The sequence below is a fragment of the Zootermopsis nevadensis genome, unplaced genomic scaffold (assembly GCF_977971745.1).
Source record: "Zootermopsis nevadensis isolate Lab colony 2312 unplaced genomic scaffold, Znev_1.0 Znev_ptg000024l, whole genome shotgun sequence".
In the NCBI taxonomy this organism is placed as follows: Eukaryota; Metazoa; Arthropoda; class Insecta; order Blattodea; family Termopsidae; genus Zootermopsis; species Zootermopsis nevadensis.
This window is the reverse complement of record NW_028259156.1, coordinates 19,904,390-19,923,531: the sequence shown is the minus strand read 5'-3', so window position 1 is coordinate 19,923,531 and position 19,142 is coordinate 19,904,390. Positions and strand designations below refer to the sequence as shown.

General features: G+C 51.5%; 1 protein-coding gene across 8 annotated transcripts in view; it reads right to left on the bottom strand.

The window, feature by feature from the left end:
• Nucleotides 1–19,142, bottom strand: part of stet (rhomboid serine protease stem cell tumor) — a 62,495-nt gene that overhangs the window by 1,875 nt on the left and 41,478 nt on the right. For 7 of the 8 annotated variants that reach the window (XM_087354813.1, XM_087354811.1, XM_022064220.2 and 4 more), the window contains 6 exons: nt 7,629–7,741; nt 6,611–6,728; nt 4,281–4,423; nt 1,576–1,688; nt 1,057–1,157; nt 69–123 (listed from right to left, as the gene is read on the bottom strand). In XM_087354813.1, the coding sequence (XP_087210939.1) occupies nt 69–123; nt 1,057–1,157; nt 1,576–1,688; nt 4,281–4,423; nt 6,611–6,728; nt 7,629–7,741 (643 nt within the window). Of the gene's footprint in view, nt 1–68; nt 124–1,056; nt 1,158–1,575; nt 1,689–4,280; nt 4,424–6,610; nt 6,729–7,628; nt 7,742–7,864; nt 9,384–19,142 lie in introns of those variants that run through there. The other variant, XM_022064227.2, reaches the window with a different exon arrangement.

Sequence of the window (19,142 nt, the reverse complement as noted above, 5' to 3'; positions counted from 1 at the left end):
TTACGTCCTTTTTACACGAAACCCTTCAACTGTCTAAACTACACTGCAACGTAGTTTGAACAACTTACCAACAACAAATATACCGATTAACCGAACAATTCCAAACTCCATGTTGTTGTAGTTCTGAAATAACAAAATAAACACAATTAAAATACAAAATGTTCCTCTTTATAAAACAGAGTAAATGGACACAAACTGGTGACACGTCCACTCGTACCCTAGAACATTAGTCATTGCAGGCTACTGCTCCATCCTTCCCCAGATACAGTCATCCTATCATTTTCTTTGATGATAAGTACAGTACATTCACTGACAAAGTTGAACACAACTGTCATTTCCCGGCTGTCGTCGGGAACTGCCGTAACGCAGGTAAGTTCATTTCATTGTTTTTATGGAGAAATACTTGTCTCATATCAGGAAACGCTCGTTGCGCTCGGCATTGAGCCACGCAGTTGCGGATGAGAGCCTGAAGTGACGGTCGTGTTCAGCTTTATCATTGAACACACTGCATTTCCTGCATGTGATATATCATTAAGTACCCATTCCATAGCACTAATTCATTTGGTTAATAAAAAATAATTCTTGAACTACAAAGGTCAGAGTGTCAAATAGTATGATGACTACAGCCGATAAATTGGAAAACGATGCAGAATAAATGAGAGTTCGTACATCAGCAACTGGCGAAAGGGCCTGAAATACTGGAAAACCCAATAAAATATTCTCGGGCGATCAGCCATGCGAATCGGTTCAAAGAGGAGACCGACGTTTCACGGACCATCTCTGTCCCCATCATCAGGGTCCTCTAGCCAGGATAGCCAGCTTCTGGGCCTCCAAAATCTAAAACATGGCTGCTCAATGCTTGACCACAACGTCTGGCTGAATATGCGGCTTTAAAAAGGGGGCATTAGCACTTAAGAACAAACAATGCTTAAAATATTTTGGAGTCTGCTCGACTCATCACATACAATTTGATTTTATAAGGGTGGTGCTGTTAGAAGTGCTGGATGGACCATAGCATTTCCAGTACTTTACATAGCAACTGCTAAATGAACTTACCAGGAGAACATTGGCGAGATGTGCAGCTAACAAAGCATACACACCACCTGATGCCCCTACCAAATAAACCTCTGTGTCGAACACTGACGTCCCTAGTGAACCTGCAAATAAAAATCACAGTTACAGTTCTTGCTCCATGGTTTATTGTAAATGACTGTAATGCAGATTCTGAAAAAAAGTGTAAAGGGGTTTTGTTACAGTTTGTGGAAATTTGTGCTTTGAAATATTAAATGAAAGATATAAACTAAATCCTGACCTTTTTTCTCTTTCAGAGGCTCTAAACCCTTTAATCTAAAACAACGCGGTTATTTCACCATAAAATAAGACATACAAGGTTCAAAACTGCATTGGGTATTAAATGATTTGTGTAAATTCAAGGGGACATAGCGCACAAATTAATGAACAGCCTATACGCTTGATGGTCCAGTTCTTATGAAACAGCAGCGAGCTCCATAGCACCAAGAAGCCTTCGAGCGGACTGCGCGTTGTATCTGTAGCGATATGGGGACCTGGTCTCACCTGCCAGAACACCGGCCATGTAGACGACCCCTATCCTGAGCGAACCGTGGACCATCTCCAGGGGCAGACCAACAAGAACTTGAACTAGGAGATTGAACAACAGGTGCAGCCACCTGGAAAAGAAAGTCGGCACGCATCATGCTACGCAGTTCTGTAAACTTATGAAGAGAGCGCTTGTATTCTTATCATCCACCTGGACAACACAGAAAGCTACGCTGAAGATAATCATCAGCAATACTTGAAAAAAAAGGTCGAATCAAGCAAGTGAGGGCTGAGAGAGGAAATTAACAACTGTAGTTCGGTTGTGTACAAAACAGTTGCTTATACAGGGACGGTGCATTTCCAAATAAATCCCATTATGACAAAGTGTCCACAGAAAGAAAAGAAAATATTTAAGATGGCTGTCTTGTGTAGTCAGGGCCCTGATGATGGAGGGGGCAAGGACCCCTTAAACGTCGGTAAATTCCTACCAGACTACACGGCACAAGGTCCCAGAAGACGGCCATCTTCAGACTCACTGCCGTGAAAACCTCAAATCCTACAAAGAAAATTTGGTTTAAAGGAGGATGCGGGAATGAATGTAAACTGCAACTTGTAGCCAGTGCTCATGAAAATGCAGAGCTCCATACGTTACAGATCGAGGCCCAGCTTGGCCGCTCAGTTTGTAGGTTATTTAATAAAGTCCCATCAACTCCAAAGTTATTTTCTGCTGGTAAGAAAATAATTAGTGTAACGAAATAAAAAAATAGAAACGGGAGTTGCAATGGTCTATTTCGTATTTTCCTGGAGCACATGAAAACCTTAGCTGTAATAAAATGTGTTTTGACTGCTGTTCACATCAGGAAGATTTTAACCTTTCACCCCGCCATGCAGCCATGGAGGTAACCTCTATTCATCGTTAACCAAAGGCATGCAGAAGGTTTGTTAGGCAAACACAAGATGGCATCTGCACCTCAGTGTTGTCGCTGACTGAAACCAAGGACAATTAAACGCAGTGAATGGCGAATGCCACCAGAGTGTGTTGGGATCAATACCGTCAGTAGCGACAACAGCGGAGTGGTTGAGGTAGTTCACGGCAGTCTCATTATGGCACGGGCCGCTTCGATCAATAATCTTGCACCATGCATATTTCATCTTCCCACCTTCCACGTAAAACCGCAAATGTTAAATTGGGCAAAACTGCCATTTTAGCCTCTTTCTAATGGGAGCGAAACATGGTCTGTGACATTAGGGGAAAATCACGGATTGAGGGTGGTACTGAGGAGAATACTTGAACAATGAGAGGGGTTGAGAAAATTACACAATGAGAAGCTTCACAATGTGTCTTACTAAAGAGTGATGGCATGGTCGTGTCAAATGCATGTTAAGATAAAAAATGCATACAACATTTTTATTGGAAAACCTGAAGAGAAGCGATCACTTGAGAGAACTAAGCGCAGATGGAAGTAAAACTATTCAAATCTATCTCAGGAAAGTTTAATGTGAAACAGACTGAAGTCAGTGGCGGGATCTTGTGACTACAGTAGTGAACCTACAGGTTGCATGAATGAAACATTGAAAATATCCTCACTAATTAAGCAACTGTAAGCTTCTCATGAAGGATCCTCTCCCCAAAGGCGTTAGTTACAATTTTCTCCACGTGGCAAGCGTGTTCTGTTCCGAACTTGGTTGTGGCGACGACTGTGGGCGGGGGGGGAATACGCTGCAGGGGGAAAAGCGAAATTGGTCGACGTTCACTGACGATAAGTGAGTTCGAAGCGCAACGCAGAACAACAGCGCATGCGTGGTCTATTCTGCGGCCGCGCTGATACACGAAATGTTTCCGGGGATCAGCGTATTAAAGCGAATCTTGGAGAGTTTCTAAAATGCGGCTTGGATGGAGCTGGTGCTGTTCAGTCTTTCGGAGGTCGCGCAGTTTTAAGAGAGGCCCACGAACGAGGTCCCGAACACCTGGTCATGGCTACATGACCATTGTGGTTCGTCTGGGGTGGGGACGGAGACAACTAGATCAGTGGCGTTAATTCATAGACCGAAGCCAGCAGCCTGCGTATGTCAATGCATGCGTGCGGGCACGCCACGCGTGGGGCCGCGAAGTGAGCGGACCAGTTTTACATCAAATGCGTTGCGTGTGTTTAATTTTCTTAAGAGAGGGCATTCAGATTCGTAACTGTACGCAGGTCGTCCTTCAACTGCTGAAATAAGTTGAAGCGATAAACAACACGGAATGAAAAACATTTAGGGTCGACTAAGACTGAAAAAAAGGAGGGGCATCCATCATCTGTCTGCGATGCTGCACACTAAATAAAATGGGACACAAGAGAGCTCGCGGAAAGGCAAAGCAGTAGAATAAGATTTGAAAAACAAAAGAACATATGACAAGACGCACGGAAAATCTTATGAAAGGATACGAAAGAGAAGCAGCGGAAAGACAAATGAAGATAAAAGTGACCGGGAGAGTCAAAGACGAGCGGTCGGAATCACGCTAGATCGCGTGGCGGTCGGGCGCACCTGTGCCAGGCAGGTGGTCTTCGACGAGCGCCCTCAAGCGACAGGCGAGGGAACCACGTTCATGGCTGAACCACTTCGGACGCCTCGGCGTGTCAGTGAGGAGGACGGAAAGAAATTGCAAATACACGAGGACGGGGAGAGAGGAAGACGGAAGCTGAAGAAGGCTAGAAACAGCAAGTGGCAGTGGGGCAACTCACCCTGCATGGAGCACCATGTAGAAGAGGAACCGCCAAACTTCTAGTCGCTTGTCGGGCCGGTAGATGAAGACGCTGTCTATAGGAACAGGGCCGGAAGGGTTCACGCCGCCCATCGCCACGGTGTAGTACGTGAAGAAGGCAAGCTGAAACACATCGGTCGGTGCTGGTCTACACTTTCGCTCTGCACGAGGAACGAGCAGGACGGACAGACCTAACCGGATCTTAAGGAAGTAGGATGGACTGGATTCATCTGGCTCACGGCAGGGCCCGGTGCGTGCGTGCGTGCGTGCCCATGGGGACAACTGGCGAACACGTGACACGCGTCTCTCCACTGCCGGTCCTACAGGAGCAGCAGCAGCTCCTGAGGACACACACGGACGCCGCCCCTCCTCCGCGTGTCCGCGCACTGCGGTTTGACTTTAACGGCACTTGGTGACCCATTCTTACGACGCGTAAGCAACGATGAAGCACTTCGGTGGTTACCACTAAGTCACACGAAGGTTCTGACCCCTTTAGACGATTTCCCGTGTGTAAAAATTTTCGATTCCGAAACTACTTACACGCTTCGATGAAGGTGTGGCGGGAGGGTCAGGGCGCGAGCCCGCCTGGGGCCGCCGCCGGTGCAGATCTTGGTGGTCGTCACAAGTCTTGGCGGAGCACCTCGGTGGTGAAACAAAGACAAAGCCGCCCCGAACCAGACATGTCCGTCCGTCCGTGTCGCGTGACCAGACACGCACGCACGCACGCGCGGCGAGCAGACGTTCAGGCCGATTGGCCCGCTGTTCGGTGTGACGCAGTAGACGGATGGAGAGGGGTAGGTCATTAAACGACGTTGTTTCATCTGGGTAGGTAGCAAAGCATTCATAGGCCAAGAAGCCGCAATCCATGGCAGCTGAGCCTTCCTGACCCTATTACGTTGTTTTGAAACGCCCTGTAATCAGGACGGCGATTGTGAAACACGCAAACCTATCGACCTATTAAGTCAAACAACTGGAAGCAAGTGAGCGTGAGATGGCGCCTTACAGCTCCACTAAGGAAGAAAGCGGACAGTCGGCGAAAGAACGGACCAGGTAGAGCGGCCGAACGCGACGCCCCTACATGAAAACAAGAGCCCCCGGTGCCTTCACTTGAAACAAATGCCGGCCACAGCCAGCTCCATCTCTTTCGTTTCGTCCCCCATTTCTTGTGAAAACGAATTTCCCGCCTTCCAGCAAAATGAAACTGCAGAAATGTTTGAGGGTGACACACGCTCCTCCCCGTTCCCTCCTGATTTCCCTTACATCGAGATTACTTTCTATTTTTGTCGCAAACCACAATAACACGCGCACGCTACAGACGGAAGGGCGGAATGCTGAGTTCGTACTCGGTCGTGCTCCAGGAAGTCGCGAGAATCCGGTACTTCTGTTGCCAGAATCAGTGTAGAAACGAGAATTGCATGTGTGATCCGCCTTCCTCTTAGAAAAGTCACACTAAATAATGGGGTCAGGCGAGGCATTAAATACGAATCTCCTCACCCCACAGAACACTGACAACTTGGCGTCAAACTGCCTGAGAAGCAATCCGTCAACTTTCTACCAGAACGGACGCCCGGATGCCATATTTCGGGCTTTTATGGCGGTGGTCTTGTGGGTCGTCAGTGATCGACCTGAAGATGGTGGCGATACGTTCCCTCGATATGCCAGTAACAAGAGTACACGCCGTCAAAACAGTTCCCGTGATACACTGTCAAGGCAACCCGCAAACCCTACGGCGTATGCAACCAATCCGACTCCACTTCACGCCGGGTTGCCAGCTAACACGGCGGTTCTTGGCGGTCTCAGGCTTCATATGAAATCGTGAAATGTGGATACGATCAGCGCGTTTCCTTTCGTATCGGTTCAGTGTCACGCGCTGCTCAGGCCTGTCTTAAGGGTGCAAGTCGGCCGAGAGCCCCTTGCTTCGATGTCAACAGTTCCCGTAACTACAGGCATGAGATGAGTAACACGGCGAATTTTAGTGCAAGCTTCTTTGTTGGCGAGAGTGGGCCAACCTAACGCCCGTACCGGCCTCAAAATCCTCTTCGTCGTGTCTCAGCCGCGGGTCTTCCGTCTACACGGCCTGCCCACCGCGTCCTGTCCTCTGCAAACTGTATTATCGACCATAAGCTTGTCACTTGTTCAAATTTTTCTCGAGTCTGCGTCGCGTCTTCGCGTCTTCGCGTCTCACAACCGCTGACTTTATAAATAGTATTATCTCTGGGTTGGTCGCTCGTTCTATCTGAGGGGAGTGGACAGCGGTCGACTTGCAGTTTCGTGCTGTTTCCACGGTAACCTAACCTAACCTAACCTTACCTCTATGAGTGTGATGAGCAGGACGAAGAGGGGGGGCGGGCAGCAGGTGTAATGATCTGCGTAGTACTTCCTGTCGCGCTCTTCCGTTAAGAACTCGTCCGCGATGATACGAACCATCCTGAAACAAGCAGCAAGTGAAGTGACTGAGAAAAATCACGTACCAATGTGAGCAGCCCGGAAGTGGCCTGTTTTCCGGCATCGGGGCGAGGCGTGAACACGGGACTTCAAGAACGTAAACGAACAAGAAAAAATGTACGCTGAGGGGGGAATATTCGGTCTGCTGGCCGCGGTTTGAAGCAGGCACCTTCGAACAGAGAGGACGCACGGCGTGACACGCGGCGACTTGGTACGGCACAACTCACGAGACGGCAGGCTACCGAAACGTCGCGCTCTGGCATGAGAAGCCGGCCGGAGCCGTAACGACGCCGGTACAAAACTGGCCTCGGGGGTAACCCAGAAACGCCCCAAACGTAAAATACCTCAATCGCTGCTGAACTCCGTGCGTCCAGGACACAATGCGAAGACTCTTCTCGCTCGGTCCTCCTTCGCGGAACCTGATGATCGTCGTCATCATCATTCAGACTGACACGCGCCTTGGCTTCGTTTTGAAGTCGACAGGCGAACTGAGGTATTTCAGACCCTGGTGGCCGGGCCGCCCTATTTATACGCTAGCATCAACTCGCGTAACGAGCCGCCACTGACACTGCGCCTGTGGCCTCTGATTGGCGCCAAGTCGCGACAACCGACCAGTCTGCGTTCAGAGCCTTTCTGAGATTTCCGGGCGACGTCCTCGTTTCACGATGCTGACCGGCGTCTGACAAGTGCGAGTTATAAGTACCTCTGAAACGTCGGTCATTTTCTACGACGCATTTGACGCGACATCCCAGAAGACAGTCATGTCCGTGGAAGGAAGGCGACGCGACCCGCACAACGCGGACGTCACAAGGGCAACCTCGCCGGAGTGCCAAATCGTCTACGCATGCGCAGCTGCGGCAGGCCCATCGCCCGTAGCACCCACCTGCGGAAGAGTGGCGGTTCCTGTACCAGGACGTGGAAGTCGTTCTCGCTGCAAACCTCGCGGTCCCTGTGGTGCACCGCGCATTTAAAGCTACGGGATCGTTTGCCAGTCATCTGCAACACAAGATTCGAGACAGATCAGAACGCCGCCAATGACTCTCGTGCAGAGACACTCCGCTGGGCGCAGTTGGTTTAAATATGAAAATATTGCGTGCCAGAATTACGACAACCAATCACCTGAAGATATGAGCAGAGCCGGCGCCCGAAGCAACGGGCATTGCCCAGCAGATAAACACTTGTCTAATGTTTTCCGATGTATTCGTGAGACCAAGAGCGTGAGGTGTCCATGCGGCTCCGTCTCGCGCAAAGATTCGTCTGCAGGTCGTACCGACTGCTGTAACACTGTTCGCCGCAGAACCGTGAAGAAGGAGGACCCACTGACCGGAAAACACATCTCTTTTACCAACGGCACATTTCGGTCGTCGACTTGAACGGTGTCAGGAGCAGGGCGACCGAACGCGCGGTCAGGTAAGGACGGCGCTACGTTCTGCCGTCTGGCTTCACAGACGCACTCATTGTTACGTCAGACTGCGAGCCAATCGACGGTCGGCTCGGTCTATTTCTGACCGACAAAACGGGGGTTATTCAACTGTCACCTCCGACCACACTCAACTTGACGGAGAGCCGGTCATTGGATTCAGCTGACTAAAAACACGGCTCAGCAGCGAAAAGCCAGCTAGTGAAGACGGCAACAAATAATCGATCACCAGGTCCACGGAGCGCTCATCTGCTTGGGCCGAAGGTTCACTACCGTGATCACGGGAGCCTGCCCTAAGAAAGACGAACTGAGCAGGGCACAAGACCTCAGATCCACTTTGATACCACGCCCCCGCACCTTGTAGAGAAACGATTTCTTTAACAGCAAGGACTTCGACCTGACCTAGAACGACGTGGTGTGACGCCAGCCTTCTCGCCCCGTCCTCGTCGTAGACGCTGGTGCCGGCGCTAGGCCGGCTCTCAAGTTGAGCGCGACTGGACTTTATGTTTAACAGCCGTTTCCGACGTCTGGCTCAGAAATAGCCGGCGAGACGTCCAGGCGCCGTGACTCATTCACCAAATCGCCTGAACCCAGCGTTCGACGTTGGAGCCAGTGGAACGCTGGCAACAAGGAACAAAGCAAATCTGCTTCTGTGTCTAAGCCACGGCACTGTCGAGACTCACGGGCCGGTGGTAGTGGTAAAGCCCACGCATTTTTAACCTAGGCAAATGACATCGACTGGAATCAAAACTGCGCGGAGCGGCCGCCTGATCCGATATTACGAACGACGACGTCGTTTGACTGGGGAGGTTACTTAAAGTGTAGTACAACCGGAGTAGGTGGGGATTCTAAAGGAGGTGGCCACGGCCACAGAATTCGCCCCCGGACAACCGGGAAAATCTAAAACCCTTCCGAGATTTGAAGGGGATCCCTTCGGAGTGCAACTGCACAGACTTGCCGCTACATTAACCTGCTCGGCGCTTGTGTGTGAGAGATTAATTTCGGCCCATTCGGCGCGACACGAGAGCCACTGAACGCGAAGCTCAGATTTAGCTTCACGGACTTCCTGAAGAAACCAGTCGTGGCGCGAAACACCGGATCACGAACAAATGCGTCTTCTGCGTCTGGATCGCCTTTCGACGAATTACGAGGGGAATTATTTGTTACGTTCCGAAGTCCCGGATGGCTCAGGGGGGAATTTTGTCCCGACAGGCGCACACGAAGGAAAGGAGAAGAAGAATAAGAACGAACGAGGAGAAACGGAAACAGAACAGGGGAGGGAGGAAGGCAGACATGTTGAATTTTGGGTCGAATCGGCCACGCCTACTCGGCCCAGGGATCCAGTTTCGTCCGCGCGTTTTAGTCTCCACCAGCAGCCCTGAACGACCACGCGCCGCGGTGCCTCGAGGAGGACACGCAGCCAAGAAAATAGCGTCGTGCATGCGGGGAACATAGAAGACCGAGGGTCTCTGATGGAGGAGGGAGGGAATTGCACAAAGACGGGCTTCACGGCCTGCACTCCTCACCTGTTATCGCGTGGAGGATGACATGCGGCACGCATGGGGCAGCGAAAGGGTGTTTACAAGGCATTGGCTGGGAGGCCTGAAGGGAGGAGACCTCTGGGAAGACCTAGGAAGGCGCAGGTGGGAGGAGACGGGGCGAACTGGATGCAGCTGGCTCAGGATAGAGTCCGATGGCGGGCTTTCGTAAACACGGTGATGAACCTTCTGGTTCAGTAAAGAAAGTGGAAAATTCTTTGACAAGCCGACTACAAAATCGACTTTCCGAGGAATTTCCTGACCCACTGACAGAGCAGGAGTTCGTTTCCTCTTCTTTTCCCGGTGGTCCACGACGTCCATGGTGTGTGCTAACTTGTTCCTCCAGCCCGCACCCCCTCCCTCTGTGCCACGTACGGACGGACCTACACGGCGAGTGCTCTGTATCAGAACACAAACTTCGAAAGGACGTGCTTTCAAAAACAAGCTGACAGTCACTCATCTGATCAAAAGTTAGCCATTTTTATAAAATCGCGAGGTTCGCTGCCGTCTCCACAAAAGCAAAGCCACTGCGTCCTGTCGTGCGCCAGCTGAACGCAACCTACACCCGGCTTTGACGCAATCCTCACATTCTCGAGCACTGGGGGGTGGGAGCCCCACCAGGGGTTCAATGAGGGGCGGGCCGGAAGTGGCTGATGCTTCTTCTTCTTCTTCGCTTTCTGCGTCTCCCCGTCGCTCTCCGGCCGTTTACTCTGCGAGACCGGTGGATAAACGGAAAGTGTGGATCCAAAAATACCAGCGACCACACCACCGCACACCTACACACACCCGGCGCGACGTCCTGGCACGTGCAGTGCCGGAGCGGTGCGCAAAGTGGGGTCCGTCGGTCGTGGCTGGCTCGCGTACTGAATTGCACGGTTTGCAGTCGCAACTTCCGGCATGACGACAAGCGTCGAAGAGGGAAGGGCAGTGCGACGATGCTGGACTGGTTGTTCCGGCCCACACGCAACGCACAAACTGAGTTAAGTTCGGAACGAAGCGAAGATGTGGGTGTCTGAGAAGTTGTACACATGAGCTGGCGTCGAACATGCATTTGGAAGGAGCCGGTTGCACTAGCCTTTCAATGAGTGAGTGAGTGACGAAGGCCTAGTCGGGCTATTCGGTCCATTCTGCAAACAGACGCAGCGCGACGAAGAGAGCATTATCATTATTATTATTATGCAACTGGTGTGACACCAGCAGCGACACACACATTCAAGGACTGAAAGTTAACCAAATGCGGGAAAGCTGTCGTTCCATCCGCCACTCACCTGTCGAGTACCTGCCGGCGACAACGGAGGAAATTCATTTCGGCGCCCACTTCTTAATTTATTTATCTGTGATATCTTCGTGTTCCTACGAAGGTCAAACGAACGCGATAAAACTTGGCCCGACCACTGGACGACGCCTCTCCAGATAAGCGTGTTTAGTAAGCCAGAACCGGCGACAGCGTGAAATTCTGAAGCGAGGCCAAGCACGAATTCTTTGTGACGAACCGCAAAAGACAGATTTTGGTCAAATGACGCTGAAAAACGTCCGAATTTACAGTCTCTTAACTACAACGCGAAATTTCAGACGCTTCTAGCCCACGCCCCAATCGGCCACCGAGGCCGCTCCAACTACAGACGTAGACACTGGTACATAATATAAAGGTTGTCCGGATTGGACCAAGACGGCTCAAGATCCAATAGCGTGGTATCCTTCTGGTTCCGCCAAACGCGAAAAGTTGTCTCTTTTGAACGCTGGCTCACGTCATTTGTCGTGTTTCGGGTGTGATATCTCCGACCGGAAATGGCGTTGAAATACATGCGACAATCATGACGCTTCGATGAGTTTCGCTGCTGTTACTGACAACGTCTCCAGTTAACACAAGAACGTGAAATATTTTTCATAAGTGTCCGCCGAGGTGCACTTGTGGATCATCAGAGTGACCACTGAAGGCATTCCACCACAACCAACAGCACGGAACAGAGAAGTTGCTCAGATGTTCAAGAAATGATCCACCTTTTTGTGTTACCGGTGACGTGTGTGTGAGAAGTTCTCCACGTCATGTACAGCGCGCACCTCGCAGGGAGAGACAAAGCATGCACGCACAATTTTGGCAAGGAAACCCCTCTGAAATCTGCCGCCAATCGAAATATCCTGGTAATGACACAAGCGTGAAATTGCAGGCCACAAGAGGAGCGAAGGTGGAAGCGCCGTCGAGGGGTCAGTTCCTCTCGCCCCTCTCGCCCCTCTCGCCCCCCTCGCCCCTCTCGCCCCTCTCGCCCCTCTCGCCCCCCTCGCCCCTCACAAGGCAAAGACGAAGTGGTTTAAACACGCCATTTCAACAACAGAGCGCATTTATCTGCTTCCCAGAACAACCGACTATTACCGAGCTGAACACTGAACGGGCAATCCTTGCAACAAAGATGTGTGTTTTCTGGGAGGTCCGAACCGAAATGTCGGATTGTTTGCACAGGAGATAGCAGCACCCACCACACGGGAATGTTGACTTTGTACTTGGAGGTATATTTTCTCATGCACGTTGGCACACCTTAAAGTCTTACGTCACGGCACATTCATTAGCCTCGAAGACTGACGGCGCCAACGTCTGTGGTGACCGGCCTGAAAAATTACGAGATGCGGCCATCACATTCTTTGTTTATACGCGTTTCGTTTTCCCTGGGATTTCTGCACCCACACATGAACAAGTTACTTACCCAACAAACTTTTTGTTCCCCCATCCCCGTGAGCGTGGAAGCGTCTCGGCGCCCTGCGCCATTATCATCAAGTCACAACGCGCGTTCGTTCTTGGAATTTTACGACAGCTTTCAAATTTGAAAACGAAGGCCCAGACACTGCGCGGATCTGCTCTGTTTTTGAACCCGCTGATTAGATAAATGGGCTTGCCCGGCTATCCGAGTCTCAGTAATTGTGAGGATGGAGCATCGTCGTCGTGTGTGTTGCTGGTTGCGTGGAGCGGGAGTCTGCCGGTCATCTCCATGTATAGGAAGGATCAGCAGGCCGCTCGATGGATGTCTTCCCCGAGACGAGACCGCTCGCTCTCACGAGAAGAAGTTCTTCCTACGCCATTTGAACGAGCGAGAGACAAAGAGACGGGCGGAGAGCACGAAATAAACGAGAGAACAAAGCAAGAAAGAAGACGAGACGAGACGAGACGAGCTACGAAGAAGGGCGGGGCGTTAACTGTGCTGGTTGCCTGTATCTAGACGCTCAATTCGTGGGTGATGCCGACGACCAAGCCCCTCGAACGTAAAACTCGTCAAAATGAGTACCAGGGTCCCGAGACACGCGGTGACGCACCACGAAAATAATCTTCAGGTCTGACGAGGCGTTAAGAGACCGGCATTGCCGTCCGATCTTAACCAAAGCTGAGAATATGCGGTCACGTTTAGGGGAAGTTGTCAGCGTCACATCTCGTTACAACTCGTCCAGCGCCTTCGTTCAAGTGTTGCGGACGGATGGACGTACGGACGAACATGTCGAAAGTAACGGACGCAAGAGCGCCGACGCCGCGGCGCGAAGAACTTCTTTGGAACGGCAGCGAATTCCAGTAGGAGAATAAGAAGAGATCTCGACTGCCTTTCGCCACTCTTATTTCTCTCACGGACCAAGTTTCGCGTCCAGAACACGGACGTCATTAACATAATCAGCCAAGCAAACCGCATTTATCTTGCCCACTTTCGCCGTATCTGGAACACGCTTATTCCGAAGTAAGGCAAGCGATTCTTCTAAAGAATGCGATACGTGGCTTTTTAAAGAAAGTGAAACATTTCATTCCTTTACGAGCTGACACCAAAGCAAACGCAACCATCAGCTTATAAAGGCTGGTGGTGTCTGTGAGACGTCACAAATCTTTCAGCGTGGATGAACCTTCTCACAGCTGACGGCGCCGAGACAAACAATAGCTCACTAATAGTACAGCCACGCAAGCACAGAGGTCGGCCCCGTCGCTCACTGAATAATCGGATTGCAGGACGTGAGTTCGGCTTCATTTGTTTACGTACGCATTTAACGTTGCGTCGTGCAGCGTCGAATCGCGGTCGACGGCGAACAATTGACGGGCAGTCGGCTGATAAAACGCCACGACGTGAAGACGTATGGTGGAGTGGAGGTACAGAGCTTAACAACAATACTACTTGGAGGCAAGTGATTAGCTTCGAGCTCCAGCCGTTTTGCCACAGCACAGGAGGGCGAGTGGCGAAGAAAAGCCAACTTCCTTCTTCCGGAGGTCGAACGCCGGTCCTTCCAGTCCGTGGCGGGTCACTTTACTGAATGCAGTTGACAGGGCGTCATGAAACAATCATCGCAGCGTTTCGAACTTCCGATGACTGAAGCCAGACAATCATCGCTGCTTGTTTCAATCGCCTGTTACGTAGCAGCAGAGATAATGAGACAGCGTCGTCACAACAGAGAATGACGTCACTTCCGGCACCAATAACGCGTCGAAGCCGCTGCCTTATCCCGCATCAGAGAAGATCAGCCATCTTTGAACGGCGCTGGACCAACTGAAATCGTCAAGGGGCGAACGACAGTGAAAGGGACGAGGGGGTCGGATTAGGTGCCGGTTGGTGTTGCCTGTCGGACACGAGCGAACGCGAACTATTGGTGGAAAAGATGGATGGCTCGGGAAAAACAAGAAACCTTCGCATGCCTTGGGCCCGCGCAGTCCAAGCCTGTACCGGCCTCAAAATCCTGTCTCCATCGCGTCATTTGTCTTACCACGCCAACGTCTCGCTGCCGACCCCCGGGCCTTGTATCACCAATCACAAGACTCCGGTTGTTAGGGCAAATCAGCGCTGCACTGCAAGGGCAGACACGACATGAATCAGGCACAAATCGAGTTCCCTCCCTTCCCCGATCGAAAGCTGGAGCACGGACGACGCCCGCAATCGATAGCGGCGCCTCCGCCACTCAGCGAAGGAAAACTCACGCAGGGGCAAATACGTATTAAGATGGCCTACCGCGAGACACGGACGTGTCAGAAATGACCGTGCAGATGGACGGGCGAAGAACACGCAGACGATGGACGGAGGGCGCCGAGGAATGTTTAAAATGCGGCGATGTAGCAAGGCGATACTTTCGAACGCAACGCCTCTGAAGAAGCAGGCAGCACGCCGAAGCCGTACTTAACCCGCGTTATCGAGCGGCGCTACACGAAAGGCGGGAGGGTGGGGGGGAGGACACACCATTGCGTCGGAAGAGTTGCATAACTCAACGGCGAGTTCCAGTGAACGCACGCATTTCCGTTCAATATCGCAAGAGGGAGCGCGCGTCCATGAGAGAGACAGACAGAAGCAACTGCGTGATTCTCGGACGTCGCGTATTATTAACGTAAGTTCATGAGACAGTAAAACGCGTCCTGCGTTAATTTAACAACGCTTTTCAACTGTGTGCGATGATTCTGGTGTCACTGTAGTGGCCGAAGGAAACCCGGACATTTTGTGTCTGGACAGAGGTTCGAACCTGGGGCCAGAAAGTAACTCCAGTCCGTACTCGTATGCCTTAAGAAACAAAACAAAACGCAGTCGAGAGGCTTGGTGCGTCGTAATCGGCGTAAGGGGGAGGGCCTACAGAATGCCCGAGTCAATTTCTTTCCTTTTTCATCACTTATCTTGCCGAGACTTCTGGTCGTCGTCACAAAGACAACCGTCTTCTGCGATGTTGCGCCGTGAATTCTGGTACAAAGTGACCAACGTTTCAAAGACGCTCTCATCTCCGTGTCTGCACGATCAGTTCCCTGGACAATGCGTCGTCTACGCGATGCAGAAGTTCATTAACAACGGTAAGGTTCATCGGTTGCCTTCTCGCGAAGAATGACGCGTGTATTTGTGCACGATGAGAAAAAGGCGAACTGACATTAGGACTACGCCGTGTTAGAAGACTATACTCGAAGAATTTAAGGTCAAGTTTCGTAAACATTATCAGGGAAAAGTGAAATTGTTGTTGGAATAAATTTGACGGTGCGCAATTGTGATACAGACCCATCGCAGCGAAAGCAATCACACGGACCCACGGTCAGACATTACTGCTCCTAGCATGCTGTTGCGTACTCACGAGGACGAAACTTGCTTCAAATAAAAGAGCAATGCGATCGGACGAGATGTTTTCAAAGAAAGAACACAAGACATTTAAAACGGAGGCGCGTGTTCGACTTGAACCAAGCTCTGCGACAGTTCCACGCGGAGACCAAGCGCGCGGACGGACACAGAGTGCTCTTTGATCGGGACAAGACAGCGAGATAGCAGTCCGCGTGTCTCAACCGAAGGTTAGGTGTATAGAGGGCGTGCAGGAAAAGCCAAGAGCCGCCGCCCGGCCATGAACCCACACCCTCCCCTCCCCTCCCAACCCAGCAGCTATCGCGGTGCCGGGGAGGTTCGGCCGCCATTGCGTGGGGTTGGCTCCAAAGAAAGAGACAAACGTCATTTGGTGGGACGACGCTCTAACATACCCACCGCACACCCAGGTCAGCTAGTCTTGTTAGGAAGGTAAGGTCACTTCGAGTCCGCTTAGGTTACGTTAGGTCTTCAGCCACCATAAAGGGCTGTCCAACCTCTCACTATGGCCGTGACCATTTGCTATATTTGCAAAGTACAGCGACATTATTTGCTTGTAAAGGAACAGCTTTCAAATCGACAACCAGTGCTTCATCTCCCCTGCTCCTGCTTCTTCTTCTTATTATTATTATTATTCATTTCCACACAATATGACGAGACTGGACGTCCGTCCCTTCCTTCGTTGTGCTATGGCCCGTTCCAGCAATGACAACCACAAAGATGAGCCTCAAAATGCAACCTTGAACATGAAAAGGGAAGTTGGATGACAGAAGAATCCACCAAGATGGACCAATCATTTGCCTTCGCGGCCATACGAGGAGGAGGTCGACAATTATCGATGCTCGGTACGTCCGAACCCTCACTCACACAGCAACAAGCGTGTTACCGTAGCAACCGGACAATTCCGGCATCGCCTGCCTCGCGGCAAATGTTTCTGCTGCGGCCACTGGTAACCGCACAGCGGGCACGTGTTTCAAATCAGGGCGCCCTGTACGGAATTTCGTAAGGAGCGATTTAAATATTTATATGTATGTGACCTTGGTGCAGTCAGCGACTCTCGGAGGCCGTGCGAGAGCATCTTCCCACACGGCGAAGACGACCGTCCGGCGGCACTGCCGAACTCCGTGAGCAGAAGGAGCTCGGCGGCGGCGGCGGCGGCGTGTGCCGTGCCAGGGCGCAGCGGACGCCTCAGCGGTAACTAAAACTGCACTTCGTTCCTTGATTCTTTGAGCGGCGTCAAATAGGTAACCTCTCTCACAAAAATGCGACCTGAGCTCCCGGAATTGTAACTAAGACACAACAACATACGTTACGCGGCATGAAGAATGCGTCTGGAATGTCTCTGTACTCCAGAGAGTACACATATCGAATCTGGCAACAGTTATTATCGTCGAGGTGAAGTCTCGTCTCCCAAGATGTCGCCTGGCTCCGGATTTTCGCGTAATTTTCCATCTGTGTGGCGCATTCAGCGTCTCATCAGACACCCTCTTCGGAGCGGCGACCAAGGACTCTTTGTGCGTGACGGTGTCCTCCCAGCGACGCCGCTTTCCGCCTTGACTGACGACCGCGACGTAGCCTGCATTTGCACTCTTTCTTTTCGAATTCGTCCAAGCATCTCCTCGAACTGTCTGCGGTCCTTCTTTACCGCAATGCTAACCTGCTGCGCCCCAACCAGCGCGGCTCACATCGTCGAGGGACAGGAATCTGGCAGGAAACGGCAGCGACCGTCTTCTTTCAAAACCCGCGATGTCCTGCTTACGCCACTCGGTTGCGAAGTTGCGCGTTGTCTGTCGCATTACGTCACTGCGTTCCGTGTCATTAGGCAGCGTTTAAATGCAGGCTGAACGCGTTCTGCCGCTGAGGTCAACTTCCCAAACCTGCGTCCTCACTGAGGCCCTGACTCACCGGATAAGCCCCATCCGTGGGCGATCACTGCGTTCGACTGCAGAATCCCGAGATGCAGGCGACTGACCGGCAGACCGCGCACCAGAACTAATAACGTAATCGATTCGACATTCCCGTTGTCAAGCCCCGCTACCTTTTAACGCTTCTCTAAACGCTGACAGTCACGCAGCTGGTTGGGGGCATCCCCGCCTTTTATGGGGGCCGTCCGTTTCTGTGTGGCACGGATCGCTTCTCATCGACAATCGCTCATGCACGGGGCATGAAGAAGGCCGCAAACGCCATTTTCCGATCGAATGAGACGCGGTCAAGTTCGAAACGCGAGTGTCCACATAACAAATATCCGTCCTTGCCCTAAGTGAAGAGCCGCGTGCCACTGAATATCACGACATCTCCGTAAATCCACAAGTTTAAATCGAAAACTTTTTCACCACGTAGCACATCAGACGAAATACGAGGCAGAAATGATAATCCGGCTTCGGCAGAGAGGTTTGTTTTGCACGAAAAGCAGTGAAGAAGGCGAGTATTCCACTGGAGTACACGCATTTCCGTCGTCGCTGTCGATAAACGGCCTAGTGAACCGCGCAGAAATTATCCGAGTCAATTGCACAGGTTTCACAGCGTCGCACTGGAGGACTGCGAGCGATGTTGACACTGCCGCGGCCTATTTTAGTCCCTGACCCGCAGCCAGTTGGCAATAACCGCGAAGGCACCCACACTAAAGGCAGAAGGGCGGACGAATGACGGGGTTCAAACCTGGGATCTGCTCCGCCTGTAGCCAACGAGACAAATTCCTTCGTAGCCTCGCCAGGCGAAACGCCGGTGCCTGCTTCAACTGCTTGCCCGTTGCATGTGCATTAAAATCTCTCGAAATCATCATCATCAGCTCCTTCGCGTTCTTGTCGCTATTAGACAGAACTGCGCGACGTTCAAGATGGAGTCGTAGATTCGTCAGGTTTTCGATCTGTCATGCTCTTACTCGCCCGCTCTGTTCCGACTTCTGTCATCAGCCACTGGTACCTGGAAGCCGTCGGCACAAACTGGCTGCGTGGGGAGAATTATCGACCGTCAGACCCGCGGCCTGTCTTACACATAAACCCCGAGCTTCCATTTAGGCGTGTGTCGACACGTGAGCAGTAGGTTAGGTTAGGTTAGAAACCTTATTTAATGACGCTGTATCAATCAAATGCAAGTTTGGTACAGCACTCCATCTGAAAGACTACGCGCGCCTTCCATATTGTTTCGCCCTTCGACGAAAGAACGTATTTTCTTCGACGTGCCTGCAGTTTTCCGGACAACCAACTCCCCAACCTAACGTCGTCACCCGGTCCCACGTCCACGCACTCTCTGACTACGGTCCGTCCGTCTTTTTCTTAAGTCCCATCCTCTCTCTGGGACTCTCAAATTCGCCTTTTCCAATGTGAAATCCCCACCAAAATTATTTACGCATTTATCGACTTCCCGAGCGAGCAAAATGCTAT